At 33.1% G+C, this 25,953-nt stretch overlaps 1 protein-coding gene across 4 annotated transcripts in view; it reads left to right on the top strand.

The window, feature by feature from the left end:
* The window catches only part of LOC145266510 (histone acetyltransferase KAT5-like), a 29,178-nt gene extending 5,261 nt beyond the window's left edge, over positions 1-23,917 (top strand). Inside the window, exons 1-3 of one of the 4 annotated variants that reach the window (XM_080122244.1) lie at positions 12,068-12,170; positions 13,169-13,199; positions 22,120-23,917. In XM_080122244.1, the coding sequence (XP_079978370.1) occupies positions 22,268-23,749 (1,482 nt within the window). In that variant the 5' untranslated portion in view covers positions 12,068-12,170; positions 13,169-13,199; positions 22,120-22,267 and the 3' untranslated portion in view covers positions 23,750-23,917. Of the gene's footprint in view, positions 1-12,067; positions 12,171-12,940; positions 13,200-22,119 lie in introns of those variants that run through there. The other 3 variants (XM_080122245.1, XM_080122243.1, XM_080122242.1) reach the window with 3 other exon arrangements.
* Positions 23,918-25,953: the final 2,036 nt, after the last annotated feature.

Raw genomic sequence — 25,953 nt, 5'->3', positions numbered from 1 at the left:
ACAAACCAGTGACCTGCTGACGTCAGTAAATCAATGACATGCAACATGGACCTCCTTACAAACTAGCAACACTGGTCTCAATGAAGTACCGATTTATGCCAATAATTGCACAAAAATCGAAAATTAAACAAAACACGGCTTCCCTATGCACCAGACTCCGATAACAGTGAATTAGCGACACACAAAACCTCAGTCCTCCCTAAAAACTGACAGCTTTGATTCCAGCAAAATAGTGCCACATGCACACAGGGTCCTCCTACAGATTAGCGGTTCCATAGCCAGCATGTTAGACAATCCACCCACCAACAACAGGTTGGTTAGTTGGTTGGTTGGTTGTTTTTGTTTTACGGCATATCAACCCTTTTCGGGTTATTTAATGCCGAATCCAAAGATTTTGAAGAAAAATTTTTTAATAGAATATATTTTTTGTTTTTAAGTCGGTTTCTATTTAACCCATAGTTGGAACCCTAACAGGTACTACCACTCCGGGTCAGAGTGGACCTGGGAGCAATGGTAATTAAATGGTGGCTCCACACTCCCCAAAGCCTGCAAGCTGGGGCCTCACCACTGGATATAGTTTAAGGTCATATCCAGGACCCCCATTGAGGGAATTTTGCCCTCTGCAGGGGGGGCAGTCGGTGTATTCTAATGCCCCACCGACAGGGCCACCAACAACAGGATTTTACCTACATTGTTGTCAGTAGTGATTATCAATGCCTGTTCAATGCCGACATTCCATTAAATTTGTGATGCGATAGAGGCAGCTCTAACATCAACTACGGTTGCATAGGCCACATTGGAGATACTGCGATTTTCGGCATGCACTGGGGGAATAGCACCTTACCCTACCTCATATGGTAGAGTCAAATCACGAAAGTGAGAACCCTAATCCTACCTTATATGGTAGGGTCACTCCACAATGATGAAACAAGCACATCGGATTCTTAAGCAATCTTGATACATTTTCAAGCTTGCATAAGGGAGCTTCTTACAAGTACATTGCATTCTTATTTGGAATTCAACCTAATTAAGAAAACAAACCTACAGAAAATTTTTATGGTGTATGCTCCCGTCATGGAGTGTTAATGTCATGTTCCAAAAATCATGTAAATTGATGAAGTACTTTTATTTTCATAAAGTAAATCATTGTTAAATGATTTAAAGCGATTAATGTGAAATTACAAGGCTGATCTCATAAGCTTGAATTATGTGGACTTATCTGCCCTGTTTTTTTTTTCAAGATGGCGACGCGAGGCTGTCTCTTTTTGCTTCCTCATAAAAATTCATTTTATTAGTTAAAAATAAAACTACTTGATCAATTCACATGATTTTTGGAATATATCTTCGTTATGTGGCAGGTAAGTACATCAACAAAGATTTTTCTGTATTTTTGTGTTTTCTTAATTAGGTTGAATTCTAAATAAGAACCAAAGTGCTTGTAGGTGACTGTTGAAATTCTTGCTAATCTAGATGCTAACCTTGAAAGAAAGATCCAAACCGTCTATTATTTATTTTATCTTTATTTTGTAACATTTTGTGCAAATCCAACAATAACAGAGTTGTACGATTGGCCTTTCTAATGGCAAATTTTGCCAATTCAGCCATTTTTTAAAAGCAAGTTGGCCTTTTTTAAAATTTGGCTTAAATTTTTTGCTTTTTTCTGATTATTTTATAAAAACATTTATTTGAAAGTAATTATTAAAAGAAAACGTGAAAACTTTTAAAGCAGTTTTTTCTTCAAATATTGTGTAAGCTTTTTGTTTAATTATAGTTTTTTATTTACTTTTTTTACAAATATATCTATTTGAAATAATTATTGAAAACGTTACAAATATGCTTGAAACAGTTTGGGCTTAAAAATTTGCATTGCTTTCTTAAGTATTTTTTTTTTCAACGATTTCACATAAAATTATATTTGGTATTAACTATTAAAGAAACTTTATAAATAAATATTTTTAAGCTGTTGATAGTAACAGTGCAGTTAATGTGGTATTTGATTAACAACTCTTCATTGGACAAACTCTCTATTTAATGTTTCAGCTAATCAGAAAAATCCAGTGTATAATATAAAAAGCTGAGCATCTTTCTTCCTCTTTCCTGTTTTCTATAATATAAATCTAACCTGTCTGTTTAAATGTATGTATGTATGTATATATGTATGTATGTATATCCGCCTAAAATTTCCGACAAAGGCAACAGATTTTCACGGGATCAGTATCATTTCGAAGCTCGACCCTTCGGACGACAGATATCGAAAAATTGGCTAAAAACATTAATTCCTTTCTACCTCAACTGGGCACTTTTCTACAAGGAGGGGTTACTTTTTTTGCTGATATTTTCAAAAGTCATCCCCTCTTTTCGATTGTTTAGCCTTAATTTAAACCTTGCCATTTCCGGTTTGGCGGTAGACGCAATGACAAAGACGTAATGTTTTTTGTTTTTTTTTCACATTCTTTTTCTCCTTCGCAGTACAGGTTCGAGCCTGCCTGTCTACTACCACATTTTTTTTTTTGCTCAACACACACCTCCAAACACTTGGGCAACGCTGAGCACCCAGGCTAGTGTTTAAATAAAAACATACATGCTTGCATTACAATCCAGTTGGCACCACTTTGTATCTTAAAAGGCATTCAGGAATATTCAAATTGTTAACCAAACTCTCTTCATTCCATTATCTTTTGTGGATGTTCTTTAATTGTGAAAAAGACCTCGACAGACGAATATGAAATTTTTATGAACTTCTAGATACAGTGTCCACTGTAGCATATGCATGTTGCTCAATGAAAACACAAGAACACCTCGAAGGTGCATACATGGAAAACTTCAAACTTTTGTTTAGAAAAAAAAAATTAAAGCCTATCCATATTTCAAAGTTAAAAGTTGAAATTGTTGATACCTGTAGCCGAACCTGCAATATTATTTCCATTGCCCAATAACATTGTGAAAGATACCATCTTTTCCTTTTTTTTTTTTTTTTTTTTTTTTTTTTTACGAAAAAGTCACCACTTAACAGGGCCCGGAGGCCACTCGAAGATAAGGCTTAAGGAGTGTACAGTGGTCAAGGAGAACATGTCAGTCATCATTAGTAGTGGAAATTTAGCAAATTGGATTACTTAAGGGAATGGCCATCAAGAATTTGTTCATGTTGGATTTGAAGACAACCATATTGTAGTCAGTTGGAAAGCAGAAAAACGGAACAGAGTTCCACAGATATGCATTCTAAGAAAGAAGCTTTGTTCATGGAATCTACATTTAGGTTTAGGCACAGATAAAGAGTGAGTGAAATTATTAATAATGGTTTCAGCTAGACGAGTGTTTTCGTGAAAGTCAGGCCGGGGGGAGGGGCATAGATTGGAGCTCAGCCAAGCACTTACCATGAAAAAAAAATCAGAATCAAACAAAAGAAAAAAGTATACACACACAATAATTAATTTTTATTGATCACTTTGTTAAGGCAATGCAAAATAAAGTTTTCATAAAAAATGAGAATTCAAAGAATCTGAAAATGTATAAAATGAATAAAATTATTTGCCAATTTTTTTTGAAGATGTACCTTGATTTTTATCTAAAAAAAAAACTCCCTTTGTAACTAATGGGTAGGGCTATAACGAGAGCATATTTTTTTCATTGTTTTGATTCTCGAGTATATATCCGACACAGACACAATTAATCAACCGAGAACCACATCACTCTATATAGAAACATATAAGATATCAAAGGATACCCACACAAGAGTCAAAACACGGAAAAGAATATGCTGTTGTCATAGCCATATTTATAACGAGTAAAATGAAAGGTAGAATAAAAAAAAGCAAATGGTAGCACAACATGTGTACACGTCAAGATTTAGATGAATCCAGTTTTCATTGAAGGTCAAACATTAATTGACCACTTTAAACTACCACCTTATCAAATGTAGGAGTTCTAATTATGTAATTATGTTCTTAACTCAGAAAGATATAATGTGGAAGACATTGTCAAAGGAGGCTGGATTTTTTGTTTCAAAGTAACAAATAATTGGGAATTAACTATAAATTACATTTGTAAAGCGTACTTAATTCAAAGTTAATTCCTAATTAAATATTTGTTACTGACTTTTCAATAGATATTGTCTTATTTTGATTTCAATTTTCAGATTTTTCTCAAATGTTTGTTTACTTCACCTCATAAAATTTGAGTCAAATGGTGTGTACTTTAAACGTCAATCTTTTTATTTGCAACACAAATTCGCAATAAATTGAAAATAACAAGGCCAAAATTGTTTAGGGGATTGGGGAGTTGATAGTCATATCACATTTTGTCTGATTTTTTTTCTAAGCTTAGTCTAAGCTACTTAATCATCTGAATACCGCATTCACTCTATGGGCCTAATCTTACTTAAAATATGTTAAATATTTTAAAACTAATTTTATATTAAAAACTGACATGGAAGCTAGCGTGGGACAAATTACAAACACATAGAAAGAAACAAATAACACGAGATAAGGGGCAGGTTAGAATAATTTATGTATATAATATATGCTGCCCTCTAAGTGTATTTTTAACGTTTACAAAAATATATTAGTTTATTAAGGGATGTGGTTAACAACTTACAGATTAAACAGTAATGTAGGAACCACTGGATGTGTTATGATTAAACCCATTCAAAGTGTAGCTTGCCCACTGTTTTTTGGATTGTTTTCAATTCAAGTCGTGCCCTGCCTGGTACAGGCATCGATGGCTATGACTCTCCATTTATCTCTCCCTGGAGTTATTCATGAATTCATTGTTGCTCATCATTCACAACCCCTATTCATGCTGTTTCTCGAAAGTGTTTGATGTATTGCTACAGCTTTCTTTGCAGTCGTACAGATAGTGGGTTGCAGTTTCTTTCTGTCTGAGCAGTGCCCATACAGGGTGATTGTCCTAACCATTGTACCCAAAGGGATCTTCTGCCCAGCACAATGAGATACAAAACCATGAACAGAATTATTTCTATTGTTCCTGTATGACATTAGTCACTTGCTTTCCATGACCTCACGTTATCTTGATCAAGGGGGTTGAAATGGGTTCTTGACCTTGCTCAGGAGTCTCCCACAGATTAGCAGAGGGAGGGAGGCACCTAACATTTTTCCTTTGACTGTAGTGCTGTCACATTACTTTACACAGCGCCTAGTATTCCCAAATGGTCACCCATCTGTTATTACCCAGGCTCATCGTTGCTTAACTTTGGTGATCTGATGGGAACCGGGTGTCAACGTTTAAAAAGCATGTCAATCTCTATGTGGGAGTGGGGATTAGTGTGAGATAAAAGAAAAATAGCAATGGAATAGCAATGACTGTGATCTTTAAAATAAACTGTTTTTTTTTTAATAAAATACTTTAGACCTTTTATATCATAAAATTTTTGTACTTAAGAATGGTACTGTGAATGTTTACTTAAGAATGGTACCGTGAATGTTTACTTAAGAATGGTACTGTGAATTGAATGTTTACTTAAGAATAGTACTGTGAATGTTTACTTAAGAATGCTACTGTGAACGTTTACTTATGAATGGTACTGTGAATGTTTACTTAAGAATAGTACTGTGAATGTTTACTTAAGAATGGTACCGTGAATGTTTACTTAAGAATGGTACTGTGAATGTTTACTTAAGAATGGTACTGTGAACGTTTACTTAAGAATGGTACTGTGAATGTTTACTTAAGAATGGTACTGTGAATTGAAGTTTACTTAAGAATGGTACCGTGAATGTTTACTTAAGAATGGTACTGTGAATTGAATGTTTACTTAAGAATGGTACCGTGAATGTTTACTTAAGAATGGTACCGTGAATGTTTACTTAAGAATGGTACCGTGAATGTTTACTTAAGAACGGTACCGTGAATGTTTACTTAAGAATAGTACCGTGAATGTTTACTTAAGAATGGTACCGTGAATGTTTACTTAAGAATGGTACCGTGAATGTTTACTTAAGAATGGTACCGTGAATGTTTACTTACGAATGGTACCGTGAATGTTTACTTAAGAATGGTACTGTGAATGTTTACTTAAGAATGGTACTGTGAATGTTTACTTAAGAATGGTACTGTGAATTGAATGTTTACTTAAGAATGGTACTGTGAATGTTTACTTAAGAATGGTACTGTGAACGTTTACTTAAGAATGGTACCGTGAATGTTTACTTAAGGATGGTACTGTGAATTGAATGTTTACTTAAGAATGGTACCGTGAATGTTTACTTAAGAATGGTACCATGAATGTTTACTTAAGAATGATACTGTGAATTGAATGTTTACTTAAGAATGGTACTGTGAATGTTTACTTAAGAATGGTACTGTGAACGTTTACTTAAGAATGGTACCGTGAATGTTTACTTAAGAATGGTACTGTGAATTGAATGTTTACTTAAGAATGGTACTGTGAATGTTTACTTAAGAATGGTACTGTGAACGTTTACTTAAGAATGGTACCGTGAATGTTTACTTAAGAATGGTACTGTGAATGTTTACTTAAGAATGGTACTGTGAATGTTTACTTAAGAATGGTACTGTGAACGTTTACTTAAGAATGGTACCGTGAATGTTTACTGAAGAATGGTACTGTGAATTGAATGTTTACTTAAGAATGGTACCGTGAATGTTTACTTAAGAATGGTACTGTGAATTGAATGTTTACTTAAGAATGGTACTGTGAATGTTTTGACGCTATTACTCAACTAGACTTGTGTGTAATGGTGTTAGGCAAAGCCTAAAATAAAAATACTGATTTTTTCCTCCTTTCACTGAAGATAAAGAAAATCGGTCATGACAGTTTGGGAGATAAACAAGTTACTTCCATCAGATTTTTATCATAACGCATCCAGTGATTCCTACATCACTGTTTAATCTGTTAAATTGTTAAATTAAGTTGGTAAATACATGCCTAAATAAATCAATATATTTTTGTAAGCGTTAAAAATACACTTAGACGGCAGCGTATATTATATACATATATTATTCTAAATATCTTTCTTAAATTTTTTCCTCATAATTCATTGAAAATTTTGAGATAACGAAATATTTATTTTTTGTTTTAAAACAAAGTCAATTTGTGTTAATTTGTCGTTAGTGCACAAAATGCAAAATACTAAATTATCTGACTTTCAAACCAGACAGCATTTTAAGGACATGTAACCCATTTTGTTTGTTTTAAATCTTGGTCATGTTAATGTTTCTGATCAAACTTTAGTATAAAATATGTTATTGTTAAATCATAAAAAACATGCCTCTTTCCTATTTCTGATCTGAAGTCTGGTTGATAATATGAAAAATCTGCCAATCAAGCTTGGTAACAAATTTAGAATGGTCCGGAAATGGGGGATCATTTTATGTTCAATTGTCAGGTTGAGAAGAGAATTCTTGCAGTTTTTAACTTTTAAATTCAGATTAAAATATCTCGGCTCAACATTTTTTGGCCTTCGAGCCAAGATCACAGTGTAGTATTTTTTCTGATGTTCACCTTTTTGGTCCCCAGTCAGCGAAGGAGAAATCCTTTATCACCGAGACAATTTTTATTTTTGTTCCTATTCAGAGTACCCCTTTTTGGGGAGCTGGATTTTCCTCACATTAATGGATGAGGCAGAGTTTTGTAACCCAATTCATTCAACTTCTGCAGGGTCAGTGTAACAACATGTGGTCAGGCATTGTCATGAAGGAGAATTGGGCCTATTTTATTGCCTAATACTGAGTGTTGTTATCGAATTTTCTGATAAATTCCATCCATTTATTGGCAATACTTCTTCACGGTAATGGTTTCGCCTGCATTAAAAATAATCTGTAATGGATGATATTGGTTGGAGACCACCAAATAGTCAGCACGACCTTCTTCTGGCGCAACTCTAGCTTCAAGAAGTGCCATGGAGCTTCATCGGCATCTAACTTCTGAGCTGAGCGTCACTGGTTGTATAAAATAAACAAGGGAAGAAACTCTAAATGTTTAATGTGATTAACGCAAAACAAATAACAAAATAAACATAATATATATACAGTGTTTCTGACTCTGTTTTTCATTTAAGCTTTTTTTTATAATTGCTTAATATAAAAATTACTGTTCGCCTAAAAATTAAATGACGTAAAAATAGCATATATATGTTTTTTGCAACTGTCCAAGAATTATCAGGAGGAAATTACGTCCCTTTTGTATTCTCCTGTGTCTTGCATAAGCAAACACGATTGTGTTCTTCAAATTCTATTTTCTTTAATAAATTATTTTCTACTTTATCGATTTGCATAATTTTTTTAATATAATCATCTTTAAAATATGAGGAATATGTAGATAACCATTGTTTTCAAGTGAAATATAGCATTACGATTTCCGAAATTTCGTCCTGATAGTGTAGAAGTGCCAAACGTTGTTTTAAGGTGCCGATAACATAAACATGGTTTTGGTCTCACAGTTTCATTATTTTCGTACAACGTAAAAATCTTAAAAAGTATTGTTAGTTTATTTTAAGCTTCTTCTTTTAAATGGTACAAAAGTTATCATGATAATATGAAATTAGATTACAGTTACATCGTGTTACATATGGGGGAGGGTTAAATCTGTGTTGTGCTTTGGAGGTCCCTACCATATTTTATTTAACAGATTTTTTTCTTTTTCTTTTTTAAGGTTAATAGAATTGAATAGACATGAAGTGATGATCTAAGATTTTGCAATAACAAAACTTACAATTTCAGACCTTTAAAAGTATACAGGTCGATAGAAAATGAAATTTTTAATACCTTTAGTAATAGTTATTTGCTGTATATTTTGACCCCCCCTCCTGATTTCTAATACTACATCATCGCCTATTTTTAACCTCGTTTTGGTTTAATTGACAGATTGTGTCCGAGGGTCTCTTGGCCTGTGTTTATGCAAAAACCAAACTACTGAACTGAATGAAACTGAAACGAAATAAACACATCATTTACAAGACTTGTTATCTTACTTAGCGTTTTGGAGTTAAAAATTAATGTATCATTACATATTATTACGAGAAACAAGTTGTTTTAATGCTTTTTTCGTCATGGGATTTCAACTCAAAATTTATAGAAAGGAAGGACAACGCAATGGAGTTTCATTCTATATTAATAAACAAACTTTATTTGTTATCTTCGTTATTAAATGCGTACAAGAGAGAAACAGGTTAGTTGGTTGAAGTGTTCGTTTGTAAAGATAGAATTAATATCTTGCCAGCTTGTTGAAGAGAGAACAGCTCAGTCCACACATGTTTATAGCTAGCAGCCGTTGGTACAAAGGAAACTAGTTAAAGGAGAAAGTAAGAGCAAAGACTAGTGTGTTTATGTATGTAGAAGCGTGCATCTGATAGTAGAGACAGGGAAACGGGTTAGTGTCTTGTGGTAAGAAAGAGTAGGTGTCTGTGTGTCGGTGTATGTTTCTTAGCATGATAAAGAATGTTCGTTAGGGTACAGCATGTGGAAATAAATGTGAGTTTGAAGTGAGCCATAGCTAGCTTGTTATACTCACGTTCTGCCTGGGGCCAAAGCCCCAGGTGAAGTCAACTGGCCAGCAGGGTCAGAATGAAAAAGGAAGAAAGGTTTTTGATTTTGCCTTTTATGTACTCGGTCACGTGATTAAGAGCTGACTTGTGATTGGACAAGCCAGGAAGAAATGGATTTCAAATCTCGAATCGTGAGAATTAGCTCCTTCCTGCAATTGTAGCAAGTGTCTGCTGCCACAAATTGTTCCTCGTTTAACATTATTAAAAAACAATATAAAACCATTTTTATCGCTTATACATATATTTTTTTTTAATATCGTATTATGTTTACACCGTCAATATTTCTTTTACCCACTTTGTGTTCCATCATTTTCCCCAAAGTTCGGAAAGATGCACCTGAAGAAGGTCGACGGTTACTTACTTAAAACTATAAGTAAAAAGATTGTGTGCTTGTTTAGGTAGAGTCGACAGATCAATTTTAAAAATATCATTTTAAGCAAAAAACAATATTACGTACTTAATTGTCACATAGAAAATAGTAATATATCCAAAATTTATGAAACTTCATAGAGTAGAACAACTGCTATTGTGTTTTTAGTAAAAAAAAAAAAAATAAAATAAAAATAATAATAAAAGTCTGTCACTATAAACTACAAATACCACAGTGGTATAAATTTTGCGTTCCAAGTTACGTCACCTGTTTGTAAATTCTTTATCGTCTACTTTATAACATCTAAGAAAAATGCAATTTTACCTAATTTTCCGTAAAAATTACTTTTGACTATAAATGACTTTCTACTGGATGAATTTTCCTAATTTTTAGATATATTACTATTTTCGACATGAAAATTAATTACGTAATATTATTTTTGCATTAGTTTAACGGGCATCAAAGACTATAGGTTGTGCACATTTTTTTTTTCAGAAGACATCTTTTTAACATTGTAAATGTAAATTTATTTCGTTTCAGTCAGGTTTTTTACATAAACACAAGTTATGTAGGGCTCAAACAGTTAATTTAACCAAAGTCATGAATTAATAATACATTATTTGATACGTAATTATATTTGGCTAGCAGTTCAGCTTTGCTTTGCTTGGGCCCTATATACTGTTCATAACTTTATGTGCATATGTATATATTAAAAAATGTGACTATGTACGGTAATGCCTTTCTATATAATAGGCTTCCTTAACTACCATAGAGAAAAATTGGTAGAAACCACAGAGGTCGAATTTTTAAAAATTTTGACCCCTTAACATTTATTATTTGGGGCTCAAATTAAATTAAAATATTTCACCCATGTCCAAGTAATATACATCTAAAATTTCAAGTATTTAGACCCAAAATTGGAAAAGGAGTTTGGTAGAGTCTGCAAAGATCAACTCTAGGCAGCCAAATTTTCGCCCAAAAACTGATTAAAAAGCTTGCTACATGTCTGAATACACTTTAAGTAAAATTTCAAAAGTTTAGATAAAAAATTGGCTTAATAGTTTGCTAGAGACCACAAAGGTAAAACTTTTGAACTTTGACCCCTTGGAAGCCAAATTTTCAACAAAAACATGATTAAAAAGCTTGCCCTATGTCTGAATACACTTTATGTAAAATTTCAAATGTTTAAAAAAAAATTGGCTGAGTAATTTCTTAGAGACCGCAGAGGTCAATTTTTAAAAAAAACTTTGACCCCAATTATGACCTCATAACATTTATTGTTTTGGGCTGAAATCAAATTATAAAGTTAGATCCATATCTAAGTAACCTATATCTAAAATCTCAAGTGTTTAGACCCAAAATTGGCGGAGGAGTTTGGTAGAGTTCTCAAAGGTCAAATCGTTGAACTTTGACCCCTTAACAGCCAAATTTCTGGCCGAAAACGGATTACAAAGATTTTCCCAACTCTCAATACACTTTAACTGGCCTTCGGGCCGAGATCACAGTGTAGTATCTGTTCTTCAGATGCTACACTTCAATTTCTTGTTCTCTGTCAGTAGAGGAGAAGTCCTTCACAACTGAGACAATTTTAAATTTTTGTTCCTTTTTCTCCACGTTAAAAAACGATCCTGGTGTCTAACTCTGTCCCGTGGGGAGGCATTGTAAATAGGAACTCTCAATACACCTTATGTCACATCTCTAGTCTGTAGACCGAAAATTTACAGAAGTTGGTAGGGAAGTGCAGTGCGCACAAACAGACAGACATATACTGTTCTTATTTAGAATTCAATCTTATGAAACAAAACATAAATACCGAAAAAAAATTTATGATGAACGTATCTGTCATGGAACGAAGATGTCATATTCCCAAAAATATATAGTTTTATTTTTAACAAAGAAAACCGGGTATTTAGTAGAGAAGAAAACAAACGAAAAAGGGTTAAAAAAAAAAACTTCAAATATATAACAAATAAATGTTACCAGAGGCAAGATAAGTTATATGTGGTTAAACATTTTAAAGCGTCTACTTAACGCTAAACACAAGTAGTGCCGAGTTTGTAAGTTAGAATGGCGCCAATATGTCCGACATCAGACGTTCAACTGGGAAGTTTTGAAAATCGTTTAAATTATTAAAACAAAACAAAATCCTAATAGAAATTTACCCAGTAAATGTCACGGTGACACTTTTTGGTGAACTTTGAACAGTATTTGGTTTATTTTCGAGTTTTGAGCCATTAACGAAACCCCGAAGACGGTTTATTGTTGTCGGCCATGTTGTTGTAAGTTTAACTTATCAATTCGACACTACTTGAATTTCGAACTGAATAAAAGCTTTAAATTACGTTAAAATAGACACAAGTTATCCCGGTAGATAGGAGAGTAACTTATATTGACTTTGGTAACATTTATTTGTTATATATTTGAATTTTTGATCATCTGTTTTCCCGTTTGTTGGTTTCTCTGCTAAACAGAAAATCAAATTTATGAGTAAGCAAAAAGAGATTGGCTCGCTTCGCCATATTCAAAACAAGGACAGAAAACGCCACAACATTTAAAACTTGTGAAATCAGCCTAGTAATGTTAATTATTTCACATTAATCGATTAACATCGTTGAAAAATAATTTCCTTTATAAAAGTAAAACTACTCGATACGATCAATTTACGTGATTTTTTGAAAATGAGATTTCCACTCCATGGCGAGTACGTACATCATAAAGGTATTTCTGTGTCTTAAAAAAAGGTTGAATTCTAAAAATGAACCAACTATACTATACTGTTAAAATAGTGTTTTAAAAATACAAGTGTTAAAATCTGTTATTTTATTTTAATTCTACATTGATAACACTCTCCACAATCATATTATTTTAAATTGTCTTTTTTAGCATTATTGATATTCGTCTAAATTTATAACTTTAAAAAATTTTAGTTGATAAAAATATTGTTTATTTGTTTAATTAAATAAAATTAAAAATAAAAGTAATTTCTTAATATGAGCTAATATAAAAAAAATAAAATAAAATTTATAAGCGCCACCTAGCAATAAAACAAGGGCAGATAATCGTTGTTAAGGTAACAAAAGAGCAGATAACTTCCGCAAACCGGAAATGCAGCGCCCTCAGACGGCCGACTCTTTTTTTTTAAGGCCGTACGCACGCACCTACGTAAAGAATACAAAATCTTTGATTTTAAAAAAGAAAAAGAATTGATTTAATCACATTTTTTGTCATATTTTCCTTTTTTTTCTCACCATTACGACTTTCTCTGTTTTTTTTTTAGCGCTCCAATGAAGCCCAGAACAGAGTGAATGGTGAGTAAAATTGGCGATTATCCCCCTCTCGTCACTTCCTAAAGTATCTCTCTTTTTGTCTGTTATCATTGTAGTACTATACTATACTCTATTTCACCGTATGGAAGCCGCGACGTTAGTTATTATTGATATATATATATGACGAATTACGGAATAACGGCGTTTTATTTTAAAATCTGAACAAAGAAAACGCGTTAGAATAATTAAAAACTGTTTAAAAGCTTTTAATAGTAATTTTCTCTCACCTTCCTAAAATATAAACAAAGTGACTGATCTAAAATACAGTTTTTACTACATAAACTCCTTCAGAAACTGATTTCGTATTATTTATACACGAATTTCAAATTTGGTAATTATTGTAAATCTATCTACTTTCTATTTTGTTTGCACCTGCATACACGCCGTTTTAATTGGTGAGAGAAATGGAATGATATTGTAAATAATGAAAGCCGGTCGAGAGAAATCTTGTGAAATGTGTTCTTAGAATTCAACCTAATAATAATAATAAAAAAGGTAAATTTGGTAAATTTTTACATTAGGTCCACCTCTACAATTTTCTTTAAAATGCCGATTTTTAAAGGTTTTCAGCTATGCTGAATAAGAAAATCACAGTTAAAATTTGCGGAAACAAGTAGTTTTCGAGGACGTGTATTATGCACTATAATTCACTGGCCGGCACGTTTGTATGCACGCGCGATAAACAAACACTGCCACTTAACGGAAACAAATTCACTTTTCTGCGATTGGCACTGCCCTCTCCCAATTTTAAAAAATTTGCGGGTGTGTATGCTGAGAACGAATATCGCAGTTAAATTTGGGGTAAATATTTTTCACCCCCCCCCGGGTTGCTTATTCAGAAAACCGTTCTTAACATGTTGGGAGTGTCTATTCCGAAAGCCATTCTTAACATGGGGAGGTTGGAGGTGTTTATTCCGAAAGCCGTTCTTAACATGAAAATTACTTCAGGAAGTGAAAAAAGTCGTGATTGTTTTGTTTTACATGCATGCATGCAGTCATCATGCAGTGCACGTACTAATTTCTCGGTTATGAAAAAAGAAAAAAAGTGGATTTGTTTCCAGTAGGTGGTAGTGTCGGTCGCAGAGAAGTATATTTGTTTATCGCACACGCGTACAAACATGGCAGTCAGTGAATTACAGTGTATAATACAAGTTTTTATATCTCGAAAACTACTTGCCTCTGTAAATGACCGGTGTACACTAGCATATTCATTCTTTTTTTGTCTTGGAAAATGTTTTCTTTAAAAAAAAAAAGAAAAAAAAATTGCACTCTGCCTCCCTATGCATTTAAACTTTAATTCCAGCTAAAAATTAGTCTGATCGACAATTTAAAGGCTTAAAAATCACTTTTAAACCTTGATGAGTCACGAAGCAAACAAACACATAACCGGCCGTTTTAAATATATATGCATACAATTTCGATCTGCCAAAGTAATTTTTAAGCCTTTAAACTGCCGATTTCAGATTTAGGAAGTTAGGTGCTTTGCTTCGGTTATACTCAATTTCCGCATTTCTACTGACCGTTCTGTTTTACGATGTGTATTCCCTGATTTTTATCAGTTGAGGATTATTTGGATTACTGTTCTCTGTTCTTACGTTTTGACAGATGTAACCTCCAACCTTCTTCATGTTTATCTTGCCGAAATTTGGAATCTGTTTGGAAATTTGAATGGGACCCTTTAATAAACATTTCATAGTACTATTGCAGGTTTTTTTTTTTTTTTTTTTTTTGTTTTTTAGATAGGATTTCAAAGTGAATTCATTTTTTGCGGGATCTTATGTTTATTGAAGTGTTAGGTGAAAGTAGCGAACCGTTAACTAAGCTCCCTCTTCCCATGTTAAGAATGGGTTTCTAAATAATATTATTTTAGCATAGTCTGTAAACTGCAGAAGTACTCATTTCATTGTTAACATGTTTGGTAATTTCGATACAAATTTATCTTTTAAATATCACCTTAAAGAAAGAAAAAAAAAATTTTCCTTTTCACTTGCAGTTTAGAAATAGATCACAACTTTTTGAAAATTAAGTCTGTTCTTCTAAAGAATTGATATTTGAACAGGAAATAAAGCAATCGTACCAAACGGAACTATTTGTTTAAGATGAATTAATTTAGATAAATATGAAGTATATTCTGTGCATTAATTTGAATAACATCAACATCTATAATATACATACATATCACCTTTGTTTAAATGTATGTATGTGTGCCTAAAACTTTTGACAGAGGCGATGGATCTTCACAAGATCAGTATTGTTTTGAAGCTTGACCCTTTGGACGACAAATATCGAAAAATTGGCCAAAAACATTAATTCCTTCACCCTCAACTGGGCACTTTTCTACAAGGAGGGGGCGTTTTTTTGCCGATATTTTCAAACGTCATCCCCTCTTTTTGATTGACTAGCCTTAATTTAATATCTTTTCCTCCTTGGCGGTACGGGTTCCAGCCTGCCTACCTACTACCACTTTTTTCTTTTGCTCAACACACACCTCCAAACACCTGGGTAACGCCGGGCACCCAGGCTAGTTAAAAAATAACTCGGCTGTCACTGAAAATAGTAAGTTGAAGTAATTCAAACAAAAAACAAACTATTAATGGCAATAAGTAAAAGAATTGGACCTTTTATAAAAAGAAAAGATTACATTTTGTTTAAGTCTCAATAAACCTCTGTACTGGAAGAATGTTAGATGTTATGCAATACATTGATACCTGTTCTTATTGTAGGCCCTTTAGCCCTGAACCGTAGCTTCAAATGTAAGAGATGCATGGGAAAGAGTCAATGCTATTAATGGTTGTCCCCCCCTCCCCATACCAAAAAAAAAAAAAGATGATACTAGATGACAATGCCGTAGTGAGGTTAAGAAAAAAATAGATAATAAATATTTTCCTTTACAGAGTCATGGTCATAAAACTAAAATAGCAATAGGCAGACTACTAAGCTAATCAGGGAATGCATAAAACTTAGGAATATCACAATAGTTGGCTAATACAGAACTCCAAAAATGTGACAGTGATATATGCTCATTCGCACAACTCTGAGCTAGCATGTTCAAGACTGCAGAACGCAATGCGAAAGGAGATTGCTGATACATTTCTGAACCAGTGTGATTACTTAGATGGTCTGTGAATTTATATTGTCACAGGTTTGGTCTGTTCAGGCACAGCACAGGGCAGTATTTAAGCGTTGCAGTGGTGCAAGAACCATAAAATAATCTGTAGGCAACACAAGCAGCTGTTAAATTTTGGTGAGAAGACAGATCTAATCCAAGCAAATCATATATTCCAGAGAGAACAGGGTCACATCAGGGAATATCTAGCATATATTATTATATATATTATATATATTATTATATATATAATATATATATATATATATATATATATATATATATATATTAGATGGCATAACACTATATTATATATGGCACAATCATGTTGACATACCGATTCTCACCAGATCACCAAAGTTAAGCAACATTGAGCCTGGCCAGTACAAAATGAGTGACCATTTGGGAAGGTGATGCAATGTGTGCACCGCGAGTTAAAATACCAGGTTGAGAAACTGGCGCAGTCTATCCTTCTCTCGAGGGTAGATGGGACTCTCTTACGCCATGGTAGACACCCCCCTGTCTAGTGATGGCGTCACGATAAAAAAAACCTTTGATAGCCCTGGCAAAGCATCAAGTATTCAGTTACCGACAAGATTTGAATTGTACTACAAAGTTGTGTAGTGAGTTCAATCTCCGCCACGCTGGCTGGCTGGATGGATAACACTGTAGACGCTCTAGAGAATAAAAGACCTTGCAAACTCCAGCGAACACTAGGGACGTGTATTCTAAGTGAGAATGAATTATTGCCTTGTAAAGCATAGTCAGTAAATGCCATTCATGAGGAATTTGGTAGCTCAGGATATGCATATTGTAGATGTGAACTGAATATTGTTAGAAGGGAGTATACAACATTGGCAAAGTTTTAGCTGTTTGCTGCTTCTGTTAGCATCGTGAGCTATCTCTTTCTACATCTAGGAGTAAGTTGTATAGCAGCTGTGTCAAAAGCGTCATGTTATATGGCAATGAATACTGTGTCCTCTCCCAGTCGCATTTGCTCGATTGTAGAACAAATGACAGCTCCATGATCAGATGGATTTGTTATGTGAAATCTGATCCAAACCAACACATCAAGTCAGGATTTATTGAATGCACTATATTTGTCTAAGGATAAATTGGCTGCTTTGGTATGGTCATGTTGAGCGTTCATCGTCCTGGATAAACGACAGTAGAAGAATGTTTGACTTAAATTGCAGGAAAATTGACTGGCTAAAGAAAGCTTGGAAGTAATTAGACAAAACTGAACAGTTTGGAATTTGGAAGCAGTTGACCTGCTGAACTGTGAGACCTAGAGAGTGAGCTTATGAAATATCAGAAAACGTCTGATCTCTGAACAAAGGAAAAGTGATATTAAATGAATGGAAGAAATCCTAAATGAAATCTCGTTGAAATTAAAGATAGTTTCACTGTATTTACCAATTTTTGCATCACTAAACTTGCTGGTTTGAAAAAATAAAAAAAATGGTATGAGCATGCAGAGGATTTTGTTAAGTTTAACTACATTTGCTTAAATGAAATCATGCTGCCTAAATACATACACTGTGTGTTTTGAGATATATTTAAAAGAAATCACTGCTTTGCTCGATTGGAAGCATGCAAGAGCTAAAAATACAGATTATTTAAAAACCGTACATTAGATTCAAGAGATATATCATGGTTTCATTAACATGGGTAGACCATTGCTATTTGACTCACCTCAATTTGTCAGCTTCTCAAGGAGAAAGATTAGAATAGGTGATACTGTTTTATCATGTGTTCTTCCAATTTTATTAACTGTTTTTTTCTTTCTTTTTTTTCTTAAAAAGCAGACAATTTCAGATGAGTTGCAAGGATATTTTCTAAATGGTAAAGATCTACTTGTATCAATGAAACTATGATACACCTCTGGAACCTGGAATGTACAATTTTTGAATAATTTGTAATATAAATAAAATTATACAAACATTGTAAAAAGTGTACGTAGAGTTGTGAATGTTTTAACTTTTTTTTGTTGTTGTCGGGTTCCAAATGAATCTGCCAGCTTGAAAATAATTTTGAAATAAAATTTTCTCACAATACAGCTGAAAATCAAAAGGGTGGGGGGGGGGAGATAGGAGACAGTCATTATTTCTTCCCCAATTGAATTTTACTTATTTATATATGTTAGCAATATATTTGAACTTAATGAATTAAACTTATATACACATGTGCAGTAGGGCAGGTCGATTTTGGAACCCCGGTGAGGCAATGGTGATGATAGTTGGGGTTTGACATAGAAAAGACCTACACGAAATATTTTTCTCAAAATCGTTATCTTTGCTTGAATTTAAAAGTTGAAAAATTGAAGCGATTAAAACTTTTTTGTTGAATTGCCATGAACGTCCCGTTATCAAAACAATCCGTACTGTTAAGAAAATGGAATCATTATTTAGAATATATTTTAAACTACATTTTTAAATAAAATGAGTGAGGATAATGAATTAATAAAATAAATATCAACTTTAAAGACAAAACTATGTTTTTTTAAATAATAGCGACCAAAGTTCGCTTTTTCATTTCAGGAACATTTTTGAGGTGGAAACATTTTAGATTTCATCGTCGCAAAAACATGCTCGTTATTGATATTGAAAATTAACGTTTGTTTATTATTTGATTTGAAAACATGATTTAGGCTTAATTATTTCGAAAGGAAAAACGAAAAAGACTTGTTTAAAATATATATTATTATATTTCAAGTGTCTGCAGTGAATTTAAACATATTTGTTTTATCTTTTTTAATTTGTTTTTCTATTAGGTTGGTGCAAAAATAATGGCAATTTTTGACGTTCAAATGAACGTCAAAATCATTTTTTGCACCAACCTAATATTTCACATCAAATTCTATTTGAAATTTTCATTAAAATATGGTAATACTCCAGTTTTATATTTAAAAAAAAAAATAGTCCATACAATTTTATTCTACACATTCTTTATGAAAGATAAGCACGTAATTTTTCAAGTTTTTCTACTTAATAAAATATACTTTGCAGAAAATTAATGTCAAATTTTAATTTATTTTTAGGGAGTAATTGTTTTTAAGCAGTGTTTTTCTTCTAAAATTATAGTTTTAAAATCAGATAACCCACAAAGATTAATACGAGTAAATAAGGAAACTCCTTTAAAGGTTTTTTGTTATTTGTGCATCTATGTTATTGTGCTAAAATAACATTGTTCTTTAGAAAGTCATTCTTAATATGGGAAGGAGGTTGTATTGTAACTATTCTATACTTTCACCTTAAAATTTCATAAAAATTAAATTTAACTTGAAAATACTATTAAAAATAGCATAGTAACAGATGCACAAGCACAGGTCTTTCAAACTCTAAACACTAAACACTCATTTAAAATGGCACAGCTACAGCAAGAATGAATCTCTTTTTGGATAAATTCATGTTATCGAAGGAGGGGCTAAAATCTCTAAAATCTTAAAATGTCTAAACTAAACACTACTATGCGTCTGATTTGGTTTGGTCCTCTCTCTTCAATACATCTAATTCAACTCTACAAAGTTTTTCATTATTTCTTATAACTAGCACTTATTTTTTTTAAATATGAAACTGGAAGATAGTCTAATACAGTTTCCTTCAGTTATAATCCATTTATTTATTTTACTTTTCAGATTAGAATGTCAGTAAAAGCACGACATTCAGTTTTAACTCGTGGGTCACAAAATTTGCTGGTCCACCTTGTCATTTGTATGAAACAGCACCCCCAACTTCATGAAGTCATCCAGTTCAGTTATTTCCTTGAAAACAGTTATCTCACTTAAAAAAATAGTGAGATTTCTAAGTTAATTGTCAAGGAAATAATTAGTATTCAGCAAGCAGTTAATCCACAAATACCCTTGTTAAGGTAACATTATATAGGACAGAAAGTCAATATATTTTGCTATAAGAGGACCAAACAGATTGACAGGAAATCTCTTGCAGCAATCAAAGTAAAAAGAATGAAGGAACAGCTACACAGACTGTTTGATATATCTTCTTGTAGCTGTAAACTTTCTGCCTTGAGATGTGATGACTTTGCAGTAAAGTACAAGACAGAAAATTGTCAAACAAGGCACATAATCTGCACTTGTTCTCCTAACAAGGAGGTAAAATTAATTCTACAGATTCACCTGCAATTATGTTCGTTTTTTGTGGAAAATAAAATAACATATTGGTATTTATTATGTAATCTGGCTCTATTATTAAACATGCAAATTTTCCAATTTTCAGGTTATACTAGAACTGCCATTTACAGCAATTTTTAACTTAATTGATGGAACAACAAAAAACCTAACAACATTTACTGGTCCTTTGGGGAAACTTTGTATCAATAATTATCAAAATTTGCCTCAAGTAGAATTCTAAAAAATTAGTGTCCCTCCCGATCATCATTATCTGACAGCAGAAGAAACAAATAATCTAAGTGTGAAGACCAGAGGCTACTTTTTGAGTATGCTGTTGGCATTTCTTGTGGAGAAGTTAACTTAGAAAATTGGGCCCTTGAATCAAGGAAGATGGCTAACATAAGCCACAAGATTAATGTGTTTATGGACTAGAGTTGTCTATCCTCAAACACTATGGTAAATTAAACATTTTTGTCAAATTTATCATCTAAGTGTATGCAGTTAGTTGGTTTGAGATCAAAACCGACTATTTTTTTTAACCAACAACAGTATATTTTAATATGATTCAGAGAACAAAACAGTTAATTGAAATCCAAATTACTATTTTAAACAGTTCAAAGTATAGTGCTTTTGCACTACTTTCGGAAAATATAATATTGATGATAAACTCAGATGAATTGGATGTGAGAGAAGAGGGCATTCAAACGATTTTGTCCATTAGGTAAATATATTTATCCATTAAATTTTATTAGTTTTCTTAATTTACCCAAACAATAGTTAGTTTTATTCATATTACATTGCAAAAATATAAAAAATAAGTGTTTTCAAATAATTGTTTTTTTTTTGTGTGTTTTTTCCAGAAATAGTGAAAAAAAAAAAAAAAATGAAAAAGATTACTGCTATCAATTTTGCAGGCACACACTGGTCAAATTTGATTGAATTTTCCCAAAAAGTTGTACATGGGCAGGAAGCAAGACAGACACATTACAAAGTAATCATGCCAGCAAATTAGACCTTCATTTTCCTCAAAAGGAAATTATACAGAACAATTTAGTTCTATTATAAGTTTATATTATTGCCTCTAATAACAAATTAAAATACATGGTTCTGTAACTTGTATCAAGTTGTTATATTGCGTAATACATCTCCACATATCTTTTTGAATTGTGAAATTTAAAAGACTCAGTTGCTAATTAGCTTTTTTTTTTTTTTACAATTTTTGTTTAATCAATGCAGTAAAAGTTCATATTTTGCTAATTGTAATTCGTAATTAAAATTATAATTCATGTCTTTATTTTTCTTTCAATGTATTTCATATAAATATATCAATTTTAATTGAATATTTTATAAAAATAGTGAAATTTCAAAGTCAATGTTGTGAAAAATGCTATGAAAATGAAGGATTTTTCAGCATTTTTCTACACGAATTTTAAAATTAAATGCTCAATTTTCTGTTCAAGATGGGAATCTAATTTTTAGTATATGTTATCACATCAAATCCCAACTATTATCACCAGTGCCATGTTGATTTTCTGCAAAAAGTTGCAAATCGACCTGCCCTATTTCCCTGTATAGTGTGCAGTGATATGTTTTATGTATGTTGCAATATATATATATATATATACACACACATACATACACTAATAATAATTATTTTATCATTGTAGGTACTCTGTAATTGCAGTGAATTGGTTCATCATTGAAAAGGTGTGATCTCTATGCTGGGCAAGGGGAGATAATCTATAACGGTTTCCCCCGCAACTTCAGTTTCTTCCCTTGTCAGCCCAATTCGTTTCCGTTAATGTTTTACCAATCATGACGATCATGGAAGATCAAATTGAGCTAACCGAGGGGTGCAGGCTCCCTGTGCTTTTAAAGAATGGCGAGGGGTGGCACTCTGCTGAAATCCTCAGCAAAAAGGAGGTCGGAGGAAAGCCCCTCTACTATGTTCATTTTGATGACTTCAACAAACGTCTTGATGAATGGGTTCCAGAGGAAAGAATGGACTTGACCAAGGTTGAAATTGTCAAAAAGGATGCCAAGACACCAAAAAAAGATGCGAAGACAGGAGAAGAGACTAGTCGTCCAAACAGTCCTGAACGGGAAATTTTACCAATACCTGGATCCACCTTAACCAGCTTACCACCAGTTGCCAGCCCGATACCAGCAACTGTCTTACAAACTCCAGCTGGTTCCCCAGAAGCTGAAGTCGGTATGTCAAATGGATTCTCTCGACAAAAAACACCCACGAATGGTTCAGTGCCCAAACAGAAATCTACACCTGGGCGTAAACGAAAAATGACTATTGAGGAAGAGCCGTGTCTTCCTCTAACCCCGCAGGGGGATTCCCTGTTATTAAGCATAGATGGAGCTCCTCCAAAGGTTCCCCGCCAAACGGGGAGCATGGTTGCGCACCATGACGACTTCATAACTAGAATGAAAAATATAGAATTAATTGAAATTGGGAAGTACCGAATCGAACCCTGGTACTTCTCGCCCTATCCGCAGGAACTTACCCAACTGCCAATTGTCTACATTTGTGAGTACTGTTTGAAGTACGTTAAAAGTAATAAATGCCTGCAACGTCATCTGTCCAAATGTCTACTAAGGCATCCACCTGGCAATGAGATATATCGCAAGAACCATGTATCTTTCTTTGAGATCGATGGCCGTAAGAATAAGACGTATGCACAGCATCTGTGTCTACTTGCTAAGCTCTTTCTCGATCACAAAACACTTTATTATGATACGGATCCGTTTCTCTTTTATGTCCTCTGTGAGTTGGACAGTCGCGGGTATCACATTGTCGGATATTTCTCTAAGGAGAAAGAATCGAGTGAGGACTATAATGTCGCCTGTATTCTTACACTACCACCATACCAGCGGAAAGGTTACGGTAAGCTGTTGATAGACTTTAGTTATGAACTTTCCAAATTTGAGGCAAAGACTGGCTCTCCAGAGAAACCTCTTTCAGATCTCGGCCTCTTATCCTACCGCAGCTACTGGTCACAGACCATTTTAGATATCCTCATCAAATTGAAGCCCAACGAGGCTGGTGAACCACCGAGCATCACCATTAATGAAATCTCTGAGATGACCAGCATCAAAAAGGAGGATGTCATCTCGACCCTTCAACACCTCAACCTAATTAATTACTACAAAGGCCAGTACATCATTACTTTATCGCATGAACAACTGGAATCGCATTATCGTGCGATGGAAAAGAGAAAGACTTTCATTGATTCTAAGTGCCTACATTGGCAACCAAAAGACTGGAGTAAACGTGGAAAATGGTGAATGGAACACTGGGATGCGAAACCTCATTTTTATCTGTTGGTTCATTCTGATTAATATCTTCATTTGACAAATTTTTTTTTTGTTTGTTTTTAATCTCATTTGCAGTTAGGTCATTGTTATACTTTCCTGATTTCATTTTTATTAAATTACAATTAGGTCACTATTTGATACCTTTTTCACCCTCATTTTTTTTATTCTTTTTAACCACATTGCATTTAGATCTGTATAAAAAATCCCTGGGAAACATTTCTTTTTAACTACATTGTGTTTGAGTTATGAAGCTATACATCTCTGTAAGCCACTTTTTCATTGAAGTTAGGTAACTCTCTTATTATTTATTGTTTAATTTTTTTTTTTTTAAATTATCTACATTCTGAGAAAGTTTTCACATCTCTCGGTAGGCTTTTCCTCCATGGCACTGTTCTGGCGACATCTTCTAGATGTTTTCCCTCATGACCTTGTTCTGGTGACATCTTCAAGATGTTTTCTTCCAAAGAAATATTTCCACATTATTTTGTATTTTGCACCCCATATCAGAATTTTCTCCCCTTTCTAAGAGTGTCTCTGTAAAAAAATTTACATTCATAATAACACTAGTTTTCCTGTAACATCAAAACTGACGACACATTCTTTTTTCATTGCTTCTTTTTATTGCGTTATTGCATAATTCAGTAAAACACAGTTTGAGAGTTTTTTTTGTTTTTTTTTATCAATATGATTAAATAATCACATTAATGAATCCTGTGCCATCAAGCTCAGACATCCAGAAAGGTAAAGAAAAAAAAATAACATTATTAAAAGAAAACTTTTTAGCAGAATTAAACACCATAAAACTTTTGTAATTAAATTCGCTTTGAACAAAACAGTTTTCTTGTTTCCACCACAAAATTACTAATACTTCAAGTCAGTTACTGCTGATGCTTTCATTTGCTTTCATCTACAGACAATTATTTCATCATCATTACAACATGGCCAGTACATCAACTCTGAGAATCGCAACCATAACCACAGTCCAACATCTTTACGCGACGCTAATCTGTCAGACGCTTAGTATTAAGATAAATAATAATACATGTTATGTAATTTTTCATATTCTAGTATTTTAAAACGTATGTGTATATACTTTCATTATTTACTTAAAAAAGACTCAATTTGTGATTGGAGTTTAGTAGTAATTATAGCATGAGAATATATTTGCAATTAGCCTGGTAATGAAGTATAAACGGTTCTTGCTAACTTACTGCTGTAATATATATATATATATATATATATATATATATATATGTATGTATATATCTTTATTTATTGAATGATGCAGCAATTCATGTCTACTCATTCAGGCTTGGATCCTTTCCAACTTTCTAATAAGGTTAATTCTGAAAACAGCGCCATTGCTAAACACCTTGAAAACTTGTGGAGTAGACAACATGTCTATTCTCAAACATACTACTAATAACCATAAACTAGAAATATTAGAAACATTATTAATCTATATATCTATAAAAGTGAATGTGTCTATGTGTCTACATTTCCCTACACAATAACTCTGTCAATTTTAAGTGTGCAGACTCGAAATTTGATATACAGAGTATTGAGATTTGGGAAAATCTTTGTAATCCGTTTTTGGCCAGAAATTTGGCTGTTAAGATTTGATCTTTGAGAACTCTACCAAACTCCTCCGACAATTTTGGGTATAAACATTTGAAATTTTAAATATAGGTTCCTTGGACACATGGATCTAACTTAACTTGATTTGAGCCTCAAACAATAAATGTTAGTTTAAAAAATTGACCGCTTTTTTTTTGCTCAACATACACCTCCAAACACCCGGGCAATGCCGGGCTGAAATGCTAGTTAAAACTAAAGAAAACGGATATCAATAAAATAAATTTAATTAGGAGGTTGGAAAGGATTCAAACCAGACTGAGTTGACATGAATTGTTTGTGTCATTCAACAAAATATGCTTAAAAGAAAGAATGCTGCTTAAGTGTGTGTGTGTGTGTGTGTGTGTATATAAAGTTACATTTTTCCCCAAAACTCTTCTTGATCCTTGATGCTTTTATGTTCCTCTTGACAGTTTGGAGTCCCTAGCGTCTGTTTGCAAGCAGTGGTGGGTACTGATATTCGGGGATGTAGAGCACTTGGGAGCGTCCAAGATAGACTGAACAAAACTCAAAAGAGCATGTAGGAAACACCAAACCTT

The sequence above is a fragment of the Euprymna scolopes genome, chromosome 41, assembly GCF_053919585.1.
Source record: "Euprymna scolopes isolate OS-2025 chromosome 41, ASM5391958v1, whole genome shotgun sequence".
Classification (NCBI taxonomy): Eukaryota; Metazoa; Mollusca; class Cephalopoda; order Sepiida; family Sepiolidae; genus Euprymna; species Euprymna scolopes.
This window is presented reverse-complemented; position numbering and strand designations above follow the sequence as displayed.